The 17,338-nt window shown below is 40.9% G+C and overlaps 1 protein-coding gene across 1 annotated transcript in view; it reads right to left on the bottom strand.

Moving 5' to 3' along the window:
* The window catches only part of LOC126413022 (mucin-2-like), a 49,114-nt gene extending 32,074 nt beyond the window's left edge, over positions 1–17,040 (bottom strand). Inside the window, exons 1-2 of the mRNA XM_050082915.1 lie at positions 16,914–17,040; positions 13,218–13,337 (exon numbers count right to left, since the gene is read on the bottom strand). Of these exons, the coding sequence (XP_049938872.1) occupies positions 13,218–13,337; positions 16,914–17,040 (247 nt within the window). The remainder of the gene's footprint in view (positions 1–13,217; positions 13,338–16,913) is intronic.
* Between the last annotated feature and the right edge of the window lie 298 nt (positions 17,041–17,338).

Below are 17,338 nucleotides of genomic sequence, written 5' to 3'. Positions count from 1 at the left end.
GGCTTACGTGCGTTCGCAGCTGGACTACGGTGCATGATGTACGGATCATCGAGGACTTCCTACTTGAAGATCATTGACGCTGTCCACCACGAGGTGCTGCGGCTGGCCACATGTGCTTATAGGACCAAGGCCATACCCTGCACTGTGCTGAGACCGGGGAACCGCCACTTACCAACTGGCGGCGGCTCCTCCTTGTGGATCGGGGGTGTAAGTTCCTTTCAGCACCGACCTCACTAGCACAGCGTACGTTGCTTGTCTACCTTTGGAGGCCGGCCGCGGTGGTCTAGCGGTTCTAGGCGCGCAGTCCGGAACCGCGCGACTGCTACGGTCGCAGGTTCGAATCCTGCCTCGGGCATGGATGTGTGTGATGTCCTTAGGTTAGTTAGGTTTAAGAGTTCTAAGTTCTAGGGGACTGATGACCACAGTAGTTGAGTCCCATAGTGCTCAGAGCCATTTGAACCATTCTACCTTTGGAGCGCCTATTTTCCAAATGTCCACGAGCCACAGTGCCGTTTGGGATCCGCAAGCAGCGTGCGCTGCGGTCCCTCGGTGGTTGGCCAGTACGGCCCCAAATCCAGGGTTGTAAGAGTCTGCCGGCCTGGTTACTGGAGAAGTCCAGAGCGATGTCAGATTAGGTGCCGCACAGGAGGGATACCACTCTTACTGCCGTTTTTAAAGCGATGTTTTCTGCCGTTTTATCTGAGCAACACGACAATGGAGCTGTTTTAGCAGATGAGTCGAAACAGTGGGTTTCTGTTGGTTGTTCTCCCAGAGCGTGTTCTCAAGGTCCGACTGCCTCAAGAGTTTACTGCCGTTGATGCAGAATTGTCTGCGGCTTTCGTGCAGTGGAGCAGATGAGACGTTCTTCCAGTACTAAATTTCTTGTCTGTTCCGATTCTCTACGTACACTTGATTTGTTGTAACGTTGTTACCCAGCAAATAAAGTAGTCCAGACCATCTAGGATCCCCTCCTCCAACTACATCGACTGGGAAAGTTTCTGGCATTCTGCTGGACACCAGGGAACATCGGCATTGAGCGCCCATAAGCACCAATTCACACACAGTATATGTTCGGCAGTAAACTACAAAGTTTCTGTATGAAATATTTGTTTCACCATCGCAGTAAATTAATAAATTTGTTAACCCCACGGTACCAACTGTATAAATGTTTGTGCTCAATTGTCACATTGGATTAGAGTAGATTAGATAAAGTCTTCGTTGCATATACCCAAATATGTGATGGTTCCCGTGGGTGTGTGATGACACAGATTCATGATTAGTGGTATAGTTTGCTAGTATGGTTATTTGTTTCATTACGATGGTCATTTAGAATCAACTTTACCTTATGATTCTGACCTACAGCTATCATGAGCTAACCTGCACCAGCCTCCAAGTATAGTAAATGTTTCCTTTTTCTCCAGTTTCTGTTTATCACTTTGTACATGTAAAAGTGAAATACAATATCCAGTCACAAAAACGTAATTACCTCTCAAAAGCATGAATATACTCCACAAGGATACACGCTTACTTCTGTTAACCTAATGTGCCTTTCACAAGTACGAGATCGCCCAAGAATTGTCACGAAAACATTCCCCACACCATAACACTCCGTTATTCTGTCTGAACACTTCCGTCTATTTTTTCTGGTTCTCTTCGTTGTACACATTAACGGCCATCTGCCTGATGTAGCGTAATGGGTGATTCAGCAGAAAAGGGCATCTGTCACTATTCAGTAGACGTCCAAATACGGTTTTGGTGTGCAAATTCCAGCCTTGGTCGCCGATGAACAGTAATCGGCATGGATGCTTGAACCTAGCATTTACTGAGGCGGGCTATACGCAGCAATGTTTCCTGAACGGCTCTGGAAGAGACACTGTTGATAGCCCTGGACTCAATCTGGCCGTCAGTTGCTGAACATATGCACGTCTATTCTTGCTTAACACAACTCTGCAGCCGTCGTTCTTGCCCGTCATCTAAGGCCCTTGGTACACCACAGTTGCCTCGGCGGTAATTTCGGATATCGATATTTTTTTCCATACACAATGTACTTTAACCATGGCTTCACGACAAAGGTATAAGAACTTAGCCGTTTCGAAGTGTTTCAATTCTTAGCCTCAAACCAACGATTATGTCTTTTGGACGCCAGATAATCTGCTCCGTTTCTGCATTACGACAACGACGGCACTGCCAACTGCGTCTGCCAACACAGTTTATATACCCTCCCCCCCTCCACCACCCCTCACTGCTAGCGCTGCCACCTGCCACCTGTAAGTGGCTATTGCACACTGACGCCACGACGTACATAGCAGTGGTAACATTAGTGTTAGTGGAACGTGTACTGTTGCCAGATGCACACTGACGCCTTACATAGCAGTGGCAGCATTAATATGATTGGAACATGTATAATTACCGCATGTCCATGGATAATTAAGCATCATATCCCAAAGACTGCATAAAAACCTATAAGAAACAGACAGCTTACTAAGTATCGTAGCACTAATGTTTGAGGATCTGACATTATGTGATATAGAATTAATCGGTACCAGTTTAGTTAACGATGAAATACAGACCTCGAAGTATGCACAGTGGGATAACTGATCGGTAAGCCCTAAGTGTCTCTCTAATTATAAATGGAAAATAATACACAAACGCATGCTCTGTTATTTTGTTTAACTCTTTCAGATCCTCTGCCTACAACTATGTAAATTAAATTTTACTGCGTCGGAGCTGCGACAGAAGTATTGTTTCCCAATGGAAACCTGAGGTATACATTTGTGAATTTTCAACATTTTCACCATGCGCAAGTGCTGTCAGCTATTTAACATCTCTATGAAAATGTCAGAGAGTCAACACAGCAGGGTACAACAGCTCATGTCATCAGTACACACGGACGTGGTTGATTCGCTATATTCCAGTAGATAATCGAATATTGGTATCATTATTTTGCATTGTATTTATTGACTGAAGGTTTTGGTGTTTCATACACCAGATAACATTTCGTAATTAGTTTTTTAGTTCATAAAATGAAGCCAAGTTTACAAAGTATGTTTTGAAAACGGATAAATATTTTTGTATAAATCTTGCATCTAAAGTCATTAGAAAATCACCTAAGAGCATCACCACATAAAGAAAAATTTTCCTTTCTCTAGAAAACATTCAGGTGTGGAAGGATTAAGGAGCATTAGTCAATCATTCACAGAATGTTTCAGTAAATATTCTTCAGTCTCATAATGCTTGACTCATCATCAGAGATTATGTAGAATCAGATAGTCATTTCTGAGTTAAACAGGTTAAGAAACCTGAACTGTTTAGCTAGTTCACAATGCCATAATCATGAGGGCTAACTTGTACTTCAGCTAATGGTGGCAAAAGTCGATTCACTTTCAGCCAGAAGTATTTATATCCTTCTGCTCTCGACATTAGCAGTGTAACAATACAGTATCTGTGTGCGCCGTAGCTGTTGGAAAGATATTGTCGTCATGTGAAATCAGTGAAACTATGTGTAGCATCAGTAATATTTGAGGGTAGTGGAATTCATTCCTTCCTCTGCACCATTTTCCTTGCATCTGAACCACGTTTTGGGATTAAGTACACAGAGATGTTTAGTTCCAGATTCACCAAACCCCACCCACACCAGTAGTATATCATTTTACGACACTTTCTCACTTCAGACTTAAAAAGTAATCGGATTAAAATAATGACTAAGAGGTGGAGGCAGGTCAGAACCTACATAGGTAGTTGTGATTCTTTATTAACGTGAGAATGGAGAAAATTGCATCGCCGTCCAAGTTTTAGATCATGAGGTACTACATTTTTGACTGACCCATGCACAGATGAGGACTCAGAACTGTACTAAATAATGATGAAGAGTAGACTGAAGTATGCCGGCCGGTGTGGCCGAACGGTTCTAGGCGCTACGGTCTGGAACTGCGCAACCGCTACGGTCGCAGGTTTGAATCTTGCCTCGGGCGTGGATGTGTGTGATGTCTTTGGGTTAGTTAGGTTTAAGTATATCTAAGTTATACGGGACTGATGACCTCAGATGTTAAGTCCCATAGTGCTCAGAGCCATTTCAACCATTTACATCGTGTGATGTTCCATCATTCCAACTCCTGTATATAAGTGAGACGATAAGGACTGCGCGGTTTCTTAACACCTTAGTGTTGCGAATATATTGTTTTACAGGAACTTGGTCATAATGGCTGGTTAAGGTTTTCTTTGTCCTCTGAAGAATATCGTGTTTCTTCTTCCTTGCATCCTACACTTTCCTGGTGTTTTGGTCTTAAAGCCCAACATTATAGAATGCAAAAATGATACGTCAAAGAATACAGAAGTGTTGTGGCAGCTTATAATTATAAATACAAGCATGCATAGCTGTTTCATTCGTTGTGGTTGTGCTGTGTTGATCGGAATTTCGTTATGCATATGTGTGATCTAGAAATTCTGAGGAACACGTTATTAACTTCTGCAATTGATGTAAAGAATGCACCACATAAAAAATTAAATAGCACTGTACCTCAACAATTTGATAATAATTCACGATATTTATTTCCTATTCATTTACAGGTGCCAGAGTATTGTTGTCTTAGGGTAATTTATCGGCGGAGCTAAAACCTTACAGTGCAGCATACTGCAGCAGCACTGCGGGTTAGGAAAGTGAGTTTAACAGATGGAAAATATATGGATGGACTTAGAAGACGCAGTACCAACAGGCAACTCTGCCTTGCACGTGAGTCATGCAGCCCTATTAGACTTATCCTTCCAAGTATCTCCCATAGAGATTTATTGATTGGGATTTGGGCAGTTAACTTCTCTACATGCAAGGCAATGTATTTTTTGCGAGTAGTGCTAATCTTGCCGCTGTGGCCGAGTGGTTCTAGATGCGTCAGTCTGGAACCGCGCGACCGTAACGGTCGCTGGTTTGAATCCTGCCTCAGGCATGGATATGTGTTATGTCCTTATGTTAGTTATGTTTAAGTAGTTCTACGTTCTAGGGGACTGATGACATCAGATGTTAAGTCCCGTAGTGCTCAGAGCCATTTGAACCATTGAACCAAGTAGTGGTAAGTCTCTTTAAAATTCTAATGGTGGCAGGGGTATAATACAGGGAGCGAAAGGCTATTTACAATTTGTACAGATACCAGATGGCAGTTATAAGAGTCGATGGGCATGAAAGGTAAGCTAAGGTTCGGAAGGGAGTGAGACGGAGTTGTAGCCTCTCTCCGATGTTATTCTATCTGTATATTGAGCAAGCAGTAAAGCAAATCAAAGAAAAACTCGGAGTAGGTATTAAAATCCACGGAGAAGAAATAAAAACTTTGAAGTTCGCCGATGACATTGTAATTCAGTCAGAGATAGCAAAGGACTTGGAAGAGCAGTTGAACGGATGATATAAGGTGAACATCAACAAAAGCAAAACGAATATAATGGAATGTAGTCGAATTAAGTCGGGTGACGGTGAGGGAATTAGATTACGAAATGAGACACTTAAAGTAGTAAAGGAGTTTTGCTATTTGGGGAGCAAAATAACTGATGATGGTCGAAGTAGAGAGGATATAAAATGTAGACTGGCCATGGCAAGGAAAGCATTTCTGAAGAACAGAAATTTGTTAACATCGAGTATAGATTTAAGTGTCAGATGTCGTTTCTGAAAGTTTTTGTATGGAGTGTACCTATGTATTGAAGTGAAACATGGACGATAAATAGTTTGGACAAGAAGAGAATAGGAGCTTTAGAAATGTGGTGCTACAGAAGAATGCTGAGGATTAGATGGGTAGATCACATAACTAATGAGGAGGTATTGAATAGAATTGGGTAAGAGTTTGTTGCTCAACTTGACAAGAAGAAGGGACCGGTTAGTAGGACATGTTTTGAGGCATCAGTGGATCACAAATTTAGCGTTGGAGGGCAGCGTGGAGGGTAAAAATCGTAGAGAGAGACTAAGAGATGAATACACTAAGCAGATTCAGAAGAATGTAGGTTGCAGTAAGTACTGGGAGATGAAGAAGCTTGTACAGGATAGAGTAGCATGGAGAGCTGCATCAAACCAGTCTCAAGATTGAAGACCTCAACAACAACAACAATGCAAAATCGAATTAATTTTTAATACCAGAGGTATTACTGATGTTCTGGGGTCATGACATCTGTGGACTGCTGTGTAATATTGCACAGACACGCCGAATTTTTGTTATGGAGCTTGTAGTGGTTAGGTTTTTCTTTCTTGTTTTTGCTTCGTTTATTGGTAAAGCCCAAAATGTGTATAATTTCTCTCATGAAATTGTTTGTGAAAATTTCTACTTCCATGATCTTTTTGTACAACCTCGAATACTAATGTCGGGACCTTGGTGAAACCTTTGTGTTTTAGACACGATTTTGGCGGCTGCCTGGTCCCAAAGCATAATCCGTATTTCTGCTGATTTATCCGCATTGCTAGGTAGACCACTGGTTATGCGTTGTTCTGTAAGTTTGATGCTTTTGTAAATATTATGTACAGTTAACCACTATGTACAAGGTATATCATATTTTCTGTTTGAGACACTTATTAATTCCCTTGCAGTGTTGCAGCACTGACGCACCCGTTGTTGTTTTAAAGCCACTAACGATGCCCAAGAATTAGGTAATACAACCTTAGGGACAGAAACATGGTTAACATTAGGGCCTATTGCTGATATAGCAAATGTCCCCAAGGATGCCAATATTGGCCATGAACCCTTGCGTTATGTGATACAAAAGCGTCTGTGACGAAGAAAAGGATTATTCCCCTTGCAGGGTTAAAGGAATGCGGTGATGTCGAGACCTCAGTGGCAACACAAGATAAAACTCTTAGTGGGATCGTCCCTTTGTGTTTCTTTCAACAACAGCAAGTAGGGTATATGAAAGAATATGGAAGAATTTTATGCACTGTTGAAATATATGTATTGAGTATAGAGGTTGTCAGCACGAAAAGTTACATGGGCTTAAATTCTTACTGTAAGATGTATGTTTTTACGTAAGTAACTTAACCTGGCAGATTTTATTTCTTAAGATCGGAGACACATGATGGAGTTGAGCTAACAGTGTTCACAGAAACAAAGTAAGATGACTTACTGCATTATGGACTCGAACCTGGAACCCTATGTTCCACAGGCAGTATCCCACAATTTCCTGTAGGTTAACACGAGTTACTAAAAACCATTGGAATATTTATAGACATAATACTTTTTAAATTTATATGTCATTTGTCATCTGTCTAGTTTGATGTGGCCCATCACGAATGCTTCTCCACCGCTAAATTGTTCTTCTCAGAGTATCATTTAAACCTTACGTCCTATTTATACTTTTTTCAATTTAGAATATCTTACACCAATTTACTTTGGCGAATGCTTTTTCTACTTCGATACGTAAAATGAGCGTCAATTTTTCTTCAGTGTTGCTTCCGTTATCAAACACAATGTGTGAAATGTCTCTGCGGTGCCCTTACCTTTCCTAGAACCGAACTTAACGTCACTTAACTGATTCTCTGTTTACTTTTTCATTATTCTGAGTACTACTCTTGGCAGCAGCTGGGATGTGTCAGCTGTTCAGCTGATTCTACAATATTTTTCGCACTTATCTGCCCGTAATTCTGTCTATGATATGTTTCCTAAAGTCCCATGGTAAGACGCTAGAATCTTAAAATCTACTCAGCGACTTGAGTAGATAATTGTTTGACATTTCCGAAAACAATTTTAGAAATTCCGATTGAATGTTAACTTTCCATTGTGCATTATTTGATCTGAAGCTATCAAGAGCTCTTATAACCCTACTACAGTGTTTATTATGTACATCCAATCAAGATCATGGGGTTAAAAAGCCCCATTTTGTTTCAGGTAGATTCACTTCTACACATTTGTGTATTCAAATCATAAATACAGTTCTTATGTAGACAGTTCAGTGCATTACTTCTTCAAACTACATAATACAATAGTACAGTATCATAACCATATATTACAATGATTTGCGTTTCTGTTTTTCTACATTATTCCTTTTACCGAGAGTGTTTACACGTGTATCTAAGATGTTCCCTGAAAGTCATATATTTTTTGCACTTATCAGACTGCATTGAACTTTAATTTTCAGTTCTTTTTTTCCATAAAGACCACGTCTCCCTCTCTTCTTACTCCTAGCATCAATTTCTTCTTTCTGCAGTGAGTCTATCAACATTTGATCTAGGGAAAGGTCCTCGGCTCCTCATTGTCCAATAAATCTGTTGCTCGCAAAGCGTTTGGGGGAACAGTTTTCTTCACATTAGCTTGTTTGCTTTTCGTTGAAGGCGGGTGGGCAAGGGGTGGGTCGTAAGTAGCAAGAAAGAGTAATATTTAGATACATTGATGATATCTGGGAACACCATATTGTCTAGTGTGTCGACAGCTCCTATCGTAGCATTGTAGTGTTAATATAAGCTTTCATTTGGTGTTATCACTGACATCGTCATCGTAAAGCAAAGTGCTATGCAGACTAACATATTTGTTTTATCTTTCTGAGGAATGCTTCAAGCATTGTGCCACTAGTGAAAACAAATGTTGATAAGCGTTTATTTTAGTGTGAAGTAAGGCTCGTTTTCATTTACAATGAGGGAAGTATCATTCAGTGCGCTGAAAGCCTATAACTCTGCTGTTTTGTAAACAAAAGAGACAGTATTAACATCTTACATCTTATTCTTGTCTACATATTTCATTCTCAACATAGCCACCCTGGCGACGAATACGCTTCTTATTGATACCGTCAGTGTAGAATGTTTGAATTTTTCTGATGGAAACATAACCACACATTTCCTCAAACCTATTCTACAGTATGAATATGAAGTTCTCGAAGGTGTTCTTAAAGTTTTGGAAAGAGATGGAAGTAAGATGGGGCCAAGTGTGCTCACTATGGAGGATAATCAGTGACAGTTAAGCTATGGCACTGGATTCCTGCAAACGTCATAGCGCTTCTGTGTGGAATGACATTGTCACGCTGAAGGAGAGTCTTTTCTATGTGTGGATGAATTCATTGAATTCTAAACTAGATGGCAGCATGGTGTTTCTCACGCACCCTCACAGTTACGTTACCCACCACCATGTTACCCGCTACAATTCGGTATCCTCTAGCTGCAGGGGAGTGCAAATATGCAAACACGAAGAATGAAGATATAAAATGTTAATAAAATTAATTATATATAAAAAGCTGCAAGGGTTTCACATAAAAAATGCTGAGGCCGTTTCACCACACCCTTGTACATTCTGTATGCCGCTACCATTTGAGTAGGTATTTCGTCTACCACTCAACTGATTTACAGTTCCAAATCAGAATTATTGTACTGCTTAACATTTGCTGTTTAGGAGTATCAACTGCGTCTTCTGGTGAAGATATGGTGTTACAATGCGAAACATGAAGTTAATTCTCCAGAACTACTTCATGAATATCACATATATTCAGTAGTGTGTCTTAGGTTTCATGATCTTGCCAAGAGGCTATTATATTAGGAAAAAGCATAAAATATATGAATTCGGAAGGGAGGGAGGAAGTGACCTGAGTAGAAGTAACTGACATTTTAAAGTGATGTGGTTACAGCAAAAACACACTGACTGCCTTACTCCATCCCTTCTTTCCACGGAAATAGACATTCTATTGTTCAAAACAACGTTGACATCATTTCTTTACAGCTACCGTACTGTAATTCCTTTTCTCGACAAATATACTGCAACAGGCTGCAAATAATCTTTATTAAAACACTATATTTTAAACGTGGTTAACGAGCAAGGATCCTTGTGAGTCAAAACAGAGTCAACACCTTACGACGGTTAAATTCTGACTGTAATACTGGATATCTTCTCTGTTAAAGGACACACGTTATATAGATACACGTTATGTGGCTCTAATACAGTTGGTTCCATTGGTTTCTGCATCGTCATGGTGTTGATCATTGCTGATTGTTCCGTCCTTCAGGAGCAATTTCATGTCCCAGTGACAAGAGATTGCCCTGAATCTCTGGCCGCTCATCCACCATCTTTGACAAGGCCGTTGACAGACGATGGACACATCTTATGTCCAGTAACTACGGCAAACCATTGGTGATGAATTTTATTTAAAACTGAAGCAGTGGCTAGGTTTTAACTCGGACTCTGGATGTTTCGATTACTACACTCTACCCGCTATCATCTTATCCATAATTAACCTACACAATCAGAAAATGGAGAGGAGTCTACAGGTGCACTATAGAGAAACAGTCCAAAGCGATGAGTTCCTCTTCTTTATGTCCACAACATTACTGAGATGAGAAACGTTTCCTCACGGTAGGAGAGTGCTCTGAGATCGACACTCTAAATATGCGTGTAGCGATTTCCTTAAAACCTCTCTGATTGATCATCTCCATGAAAGGGATACTGATTACGAAAAGGGAGTTAAGTGGTGACGTCATAGAAAGGGTTTGGCATGTGACGTCATGTGTAAGGTACAAAGCGCAGTACAGTACTTACGCAGAGTGTGTCCGTTATGATGTTACCTACACTCAGGGGTGACAGAGAAGAGTTAAGTTCTGACTGTAACACAGTATTGCTTTTATTTTCAACACCAACGACAATTTCTTCCTCTATCACGTCTTCAGACAACTCCTCCCCTCATAGAGGGCTTCATTGGACTCTTTCCATCTATCTTCTCGCTGCTCTACATTTAATGGTGGGAGTCCCATTGCGTAATTATTGTTGTCAACATTGCTATTAGTTTTGATGAAGTTTGATTTGACTTCTCTATATGCTGAGACAATTCTCCCGACGGTCCTATCGTTTCTAATTTCATTACTTCGTCGCTCTAGCGATTGTTAAAGCGTTTGCATTGATTTATACTTGTATTTCCCTGAACACTTTTGTACTTCCATCTTTTTTTGGTGAATTAAAATTTTTCTTATTTCGCCCAAGGTTTCTTCGCATTAGCTTTCATTGTACCTACGACTTTCCAACGTCTGTGACTGTCCACTTCAGAGATTTGGACTCCTCTTCAGTTCAAGAGCCTGCAGTGGAATTCCTCATCTTTATATCCACGCCTTTAGCGAAATTCAAACGCGTCTCATCGCACCTCAGCACTTCAGAGTCCCACATGCTTCGAAACAGATTTTTTTGGACGATTTTCTTAAACTTAAGTCTACTATTAATCGGTATTTAATACTGTTCTGAGTCAACATCTGTGCATGGTTTCGCCTTACAGTACCGTATTTAAATTCGCTCTGGTGTGTTCTAGCTGTAGTCTTCCCCTTTCATTGGGTACTTTCAAAATATACTACTACCTGTGACTCTTTAACTAATTATTTGCTATTATAATTTGAAATTTAGTGCAGAATTTCCTCCTCTGCCATTACTACTGTTAAGCGCATTTTTTTTCATAAACTTCTCATCTATTCTGTTACCTGCAACCACATTCCAATCGACTATGAGTATTATATTTTCGTTTCACTTTATGTACTTGAATATCCGTTCAATATCCTTGCCGGCCGGAGTGGCAGAGCGGTTAAAGGCGCTACAGTCTGGAACCGCACGACCGCTACGGTCGCAGGTTCGAATCCTGCCTCGGGCATGGATGTGTGTGATGTCCTTAGGTTAGTTAGGTTTAAGTAGTTCTAAGTTCTAGGGGACTTATGACCACAGCAGTTGAGTCCCATAGTGCTCAGAGCCTTTTTTTTCAATATCCTCATGTACTTTCACTATCTATTCACATACAGCTCGCACTGCTCGCATTTTCACCTAAACTGTGGTTCTGCTTTTACTGTCGAATCTGATGAAAACAACCCCATCACTATACCTCTCACAGTAGCTCCCTCCTGCATCTTGTCCTACCCTCTCGTTCACTGGTTACGGCTGCTGTTGACATTACCCTACATTCGTCTCACCAGAAATCTATACGTTCATTCCATTTCATTATACTGATCCGCACCATATGTAGATTGAGGCTTTGCCTTTTTCTCATGCTCACTTCCCTTTTGTCAGTACCCTCCCGGATTTCCAAATGGGGGCCTAATCAGACCTCTGAAAGTTTTCTACTCAACGATCGTAGTTAAAGTAATGCCAGTAGGCTTTGCACTCCACTGAAAGAGGTATCAGAACAACGGTCGCCGATAATTTACGACATTGTCGTTGTTGGACGGGGATCCCTTCCCTCAAACTGATTCATAAAAATGGTTCAAATGGCTCTGAGCACTATGAGACTAGACTTCTAAGGTCTCAGTACCCTAGAACCTAGAACTACTTCACCCTAACTAACCTAAAGACACCCCACGCATCCATGCCCGAGGTCACGTGGTTCCAGCCCGAAGCGCCTAAAACCGCTCGGCCACATCCGCCTGCAAACTGATATATTCTCCATCACCCATAAAAGTTTGTGACATCATCAAGGAATCACTCGGTAAACGCACCGAATTCTGTACTAGAATCCAAATTACTTCAAATGAAGATGTCTACCGTTTATCCACTCTCACGTATAGTCAATGACAGTACCTTCTTCAAGATACTCTGTGTTCCCCAGGATACATCACCTCTATGAATGGGACTGGTGAAAGCGAACTCGATGTTGACTAATAGGAAATAGTTTGTAAATTAACTTCTCATGCACATATAACTCTAAAATCTTATGAGTTAGCTCAGAGCTGCACAACTGCACGAGTAGGTGGAGCGATATTATCAACCATACCGCTGGTTAAACTAATAGGGGCACAAATCAAGTAGCAGGACATCTTAAAACTATGTTGCAATTGACCATTTAAAACGTTGTGTCACACTCAAGATGGATTCATAATTTAATGTTATCATTGATTTGATATTTGTAGAACGAAGTGAACCATTTGTGTAAAGCGCTAACTGATATCTTACGCAAGACAACAATTGTGGTCGGCCGGCCGAAGTGGCCGTGCGGTTAAAGGCGCTGCAGTCTGGAACTGCAAGACCGCTACGGTCGCAGGTTCGAATCCTGCCTCGGGCATGGATGTTTGTGATGTCCTTAGGTTGGTTGGGTTTAACTAGTTCTAAGTTCTAGGGGACTAATGACCTCAGCAGTTGAGTCCCATAGTGCTCAGAGCCATTTGAACAATTGTGGTCGTGTTATTTTCGTTACCACTGTCGTCCTTTTAATGTTTGTTAGAACTGACTGGGTATCACATATTAAGGTATGTAAGGTACGTAAATCGGAGTTGTTGGTGTATCAGTAAAAGTGGCAAAAGACAACAAAATGTGTACCTGGTGCAGGAGTTGTCGGTGCTGCTGCAGCTGTCGTTACTTCTGGGGCAGAAGGTTTCAATTCTGACCCATTCGTGGATGAAACTGAGGTAACTAGTGTTGGCGTTGGTGTTGTTGGTTCTGCAACAGGGGATAAAGAGTGCAGTTATCAAACAAAAAATAACGAACTGCGTTGAAAGTACAAGGTAATTTCAAGTACATTATAAACTGTTTCGAAATCAAGCCACTCGAAGGATCTCTTGAACTGATATTCTCTCGCCGTGAGTTTCTGTGCAATTTCACATCTGTTTACGCTTAACACAACTCTGCAACCGTCGTCCATCCCTGTCATCTAAGGCCAGTGGTACACCATAATTACCTCGATGGCAATTTCGAATATCGCCATTTTGCCATTCACCACTCACGGGAGCAGTTCAACAACTTTGCAGTTTCGGAAGTGTTTCCATTCTTAGCCTGAAACCAGCGATTATGCCCTTTGGGACTCAGATAAACTGCTCCGTTAGCGCATTACGACAAGAACTGCACTGTTTACTGCGTCTGGCAACACAGTATATATACCCCCGCCCCACCCCCACCACTGCTAGCGCTGCTACCTGCCGCCTGTAATTGGCGGTTTGCACACTGACGCCGTATACAGCAGTGACAACATTAATATGAGTGGAACGTGTATTATTACTATATGTACTTGAAACTTGGTTGCAACACAGCGTTGAGTTGTCCAATGTTCACTGTCAAATTTTTAATAATCCCAAATACTGCGTTAAACCCTTCAGGTTACAGAAATCTTGCTAAGTATGGTAGCACTAAAATTTGAGGATCGAGGTAATGCGATATAGAATTAATCTGTACCATTTCAGTTAACCATGTAATACACACTTGGAAGAATGCACAGTATAGATAACTAATCTCTAAGTACTTGCTGCCTCTCTAATTATAAATGGAAAACCATACACAAACGAATGCTGGGATATTTTGTTTAAGAAGCATTAGGCCATGATGTATAGCATGTTTTTTGTGAATATTCATCTGTCTCATTATCGTTGAAACATCATCAGCGGCTATGTATACTCAGACAGTCATTTGTGACTGAAAGTGGTTCAGAAACTCAAACTGTTTAGTTAATTCACAATGCCATTATCATGGGGGCTAACTTGTGGTTTAGCTGATACTCCCTCTGATTCTCGAAGTGATTATTCACTATTAGAATTTGAAATTTAGTGCAAAATTTCCTTATCTGTCATTGCTACTGTTAAGTGTATATTTTTCCTTAACCTTTTCATCTGATCCATTCTCTCCATCCACATTCCGTTATTATATTTTAATTTCTCTTTACGTACTGTGATATCCGTTCAATATTCTCATGTACTTCCACTATATCTTCATATGCAGCTTGCACGGCTTTCATTTGTATCTAAACTATGGTTTTGGTTGGTGTCGAATCTGATGAGCCCAAACCCATCAATGAACAGATCACTGTAGCTCCCGCTTGTCCAACCCTTACGTTATGCTATTTTCTGCTGCTGTTGACATTACCTTGCATTCGTCTCAGCAGCAAGCCTTACATTCTTTCCATTTCACTTCACTGATCCCTACTGTATGTAGCCTGAGCCTTTGCTTTTTTCTCATGCTCACTTCCCTTTTGTCAGTTCCCTACTGGATATCCAAATGGAGGCCTAATCAAGATTCTTTCACCAATGGAGAGATCATCGTGATATTTTCTTCTGCTGAAGGCCACTTGTCCTATAGATATACATTATGTGGCCTTAAAACAGCTGTTCCCATTAATATCTGCATCGTCATTGTGTTAATCACGGCTGCCTGTTCCGTCTTTTAGGCGCATATTCATGCTCGAGGGGCAAGAGATTGCCCTGAATCTCTGTCCGCTCATCCACCACCTCCGACAAGGCCTTTGTCCAGTGCCTACAGAAACCATTGCTGATGGGTTTTATTCAAAACTGAAGCAGTGGCTGGGTTCTAACCCGGACGCTGAATGTTTCGATTACTGGGCGTAGACGCTACCGCCAGCCCTTTCACCCACATTCATCGTTTCTGTAATTAACCTACACAGCCAGGAAAGGGAAACGTGGCTATAGGTGCACTATGGAGAAAAATTCCAAAGCGGAGAGTTCCTCTTATTTATGTCTACAATATTACTGAGATGAGAAAGTTTTCCTCCTGATAGGAGACTACACTGCGATCGATCCTCTAAATATGAGTGTTTCTTTTTCCTTAAAAGCTCTCGAGTTGGTCATCTTGAAGCAAGGAAAATTGATTAGGAGACGGGAGGTACATGGTGAGGTAATAGAAGGGGATGTGGCTTGTGACGTCACGTATAAGGTACAAAGTGCAGTACAGTACTTACACAAAATGTTTCCGTGATGATGTTACCAGCTCTCACGGACGGAGGATAGGGGTGAAAGTACCTATGTGAGGTAAGGGAGTCTGGTCAGGAAACAAAGAAGTCGAACGTTACAAACAACAATCACTGCTACTTCTGACAGTTGAAAATATATACTGGTACTATTGTTTCTACAATTTTAGGATTGCCAACTTCTAAAGATGTTAGTATGTACCAGAACATAAAGAAATGACTGGTAAACATGAGTTTTGAGCACTTGTCCACCTTCAGCTCTGTTAAGCTCCAAGCCCTTTGCTCTCCGTGTTTTGGGAGAATATAATTTATATAAAGCAAGAAATAATTATTTACTAAACATTGACTCTGAAACGTACACCACAAGGGTGACCAGCACTTATTGAATAGATGAGATGTGCTTCACAGTACCGAAGATGAACAAGTGGTCATTGCTCTTTAGGTACGCATTTTATAACCCACATTTACTAAACATTTTCCCTTATCTTCGTCCGTACAGTCATCTCTGAAAATTGTCTACCCTACAATCATAGCTAAAACAATACCAATACGTCTTGGATTCTACTGTCAGAGGTGTCAGAACAATTATCTTCATTAATTTACGACTTGGTAGCCGCATGTTTGGGGAACCACTGCCTCAAACTGATACATATACCCTACTCCATGATAGTTTGTAACATTACCACGGAATCTCCCGGTATATGCACCGCAGAGTGTTTGAGAAAGCCAATTACTTGGAATGAAGATGGATAACGATTATTTACTCCCGTGTTTAGTCAATGAGAGTACTTTTTTCAGGATACGTTGTGTTCCCCAAGACACACCACCTCTGTGAATGGGACTGGTGAAAGCGAACTCGATGTTGGGTAATGCGAGATAGGTTGTAAGTTAACTTCCCATGCACATATTACTCTAAAATCGCATGATTTCGCTCCGAGCTCCACAAAATATTAACCACGAATAGGTGGAGCGAGATTATCAACGTTTACCGCTGGTTAAACTAACAGGGACAGAAACGAAGTTGCGGGATATCTTCATACGATGTTACAATTGACCGTTTAAAACGTCGATTCACACTCACGGTGAATTCATAATTTAATGTTGACACCGATTTGATATTTACAAAATGAAGTGAACTATTTGTGTAAATGGTTAACTGAAATGTTATACAAGACAACAAGTAAGATATTGTTATTTTCCTGATAATTGTAGTCATTTAATGTTTGTTGGATCTGATGGGGTATCATCTGTTGAGATATGCAAGGTATGTAGATAGGAGCTGCTGCTGCATCAGTAAAAGTGGCAAAAGAAAACAAAATGTGTACCTGGTGCGGTCGTTGTCGGTGCTGCTGCAGCTGTCGTTACTTCTGGTGCAGAAGGTTTCAATTCTGAACCATCCATAGATGAAACTGTGGTAACTCCTGCTGGTGTTGGTGTTGTTGGTTCTGACATAGGGGATAAAGAGTGCAGTCATCAAACAAAAGATAATGAACTGAGTTGGAACTACAAGGCAATTACAAGTCATTATAAACTGTTTCAAAATCAAGCTACTCGAAGGATACCTTCCACAATTTTATTTTAATAAAGAAAAATTGTGGTCCGTTATGGCTTCCATAATGAGGAATTTTATGGAAGGGACTACTGACAGCACCAGTTTCATTTGACATATCATGTGCTATATAGTTTCTGAAACACAGGAGCATTCCGAAACGCTTAAATGAAATTCGAGAAATAGGTGATTAGACTGAGA

The sequence above is a fragment of the Schistocerca serialis genome, chromosome 7 (assembly GCF_023864345.2).
Source record: "Schistocerca serialis cubense isolate TAMUIC-IGC-003099 chromosome 7, iqSchSeri2.2, whole genome shotgun sequence".
In the NCBI taxonomy this organism is placed as follows: domain Eukaryota; kingdom Metazoa; phylum Arthropoda; class Insecta; order Orthoptera; family Acrididae; genus Schistocerca; species Schistocerca serialis.
Note: the sequence above shows the minus strand (reverse complement) of the source record. Positions and strands in the feature narration are given on the sequence as shown.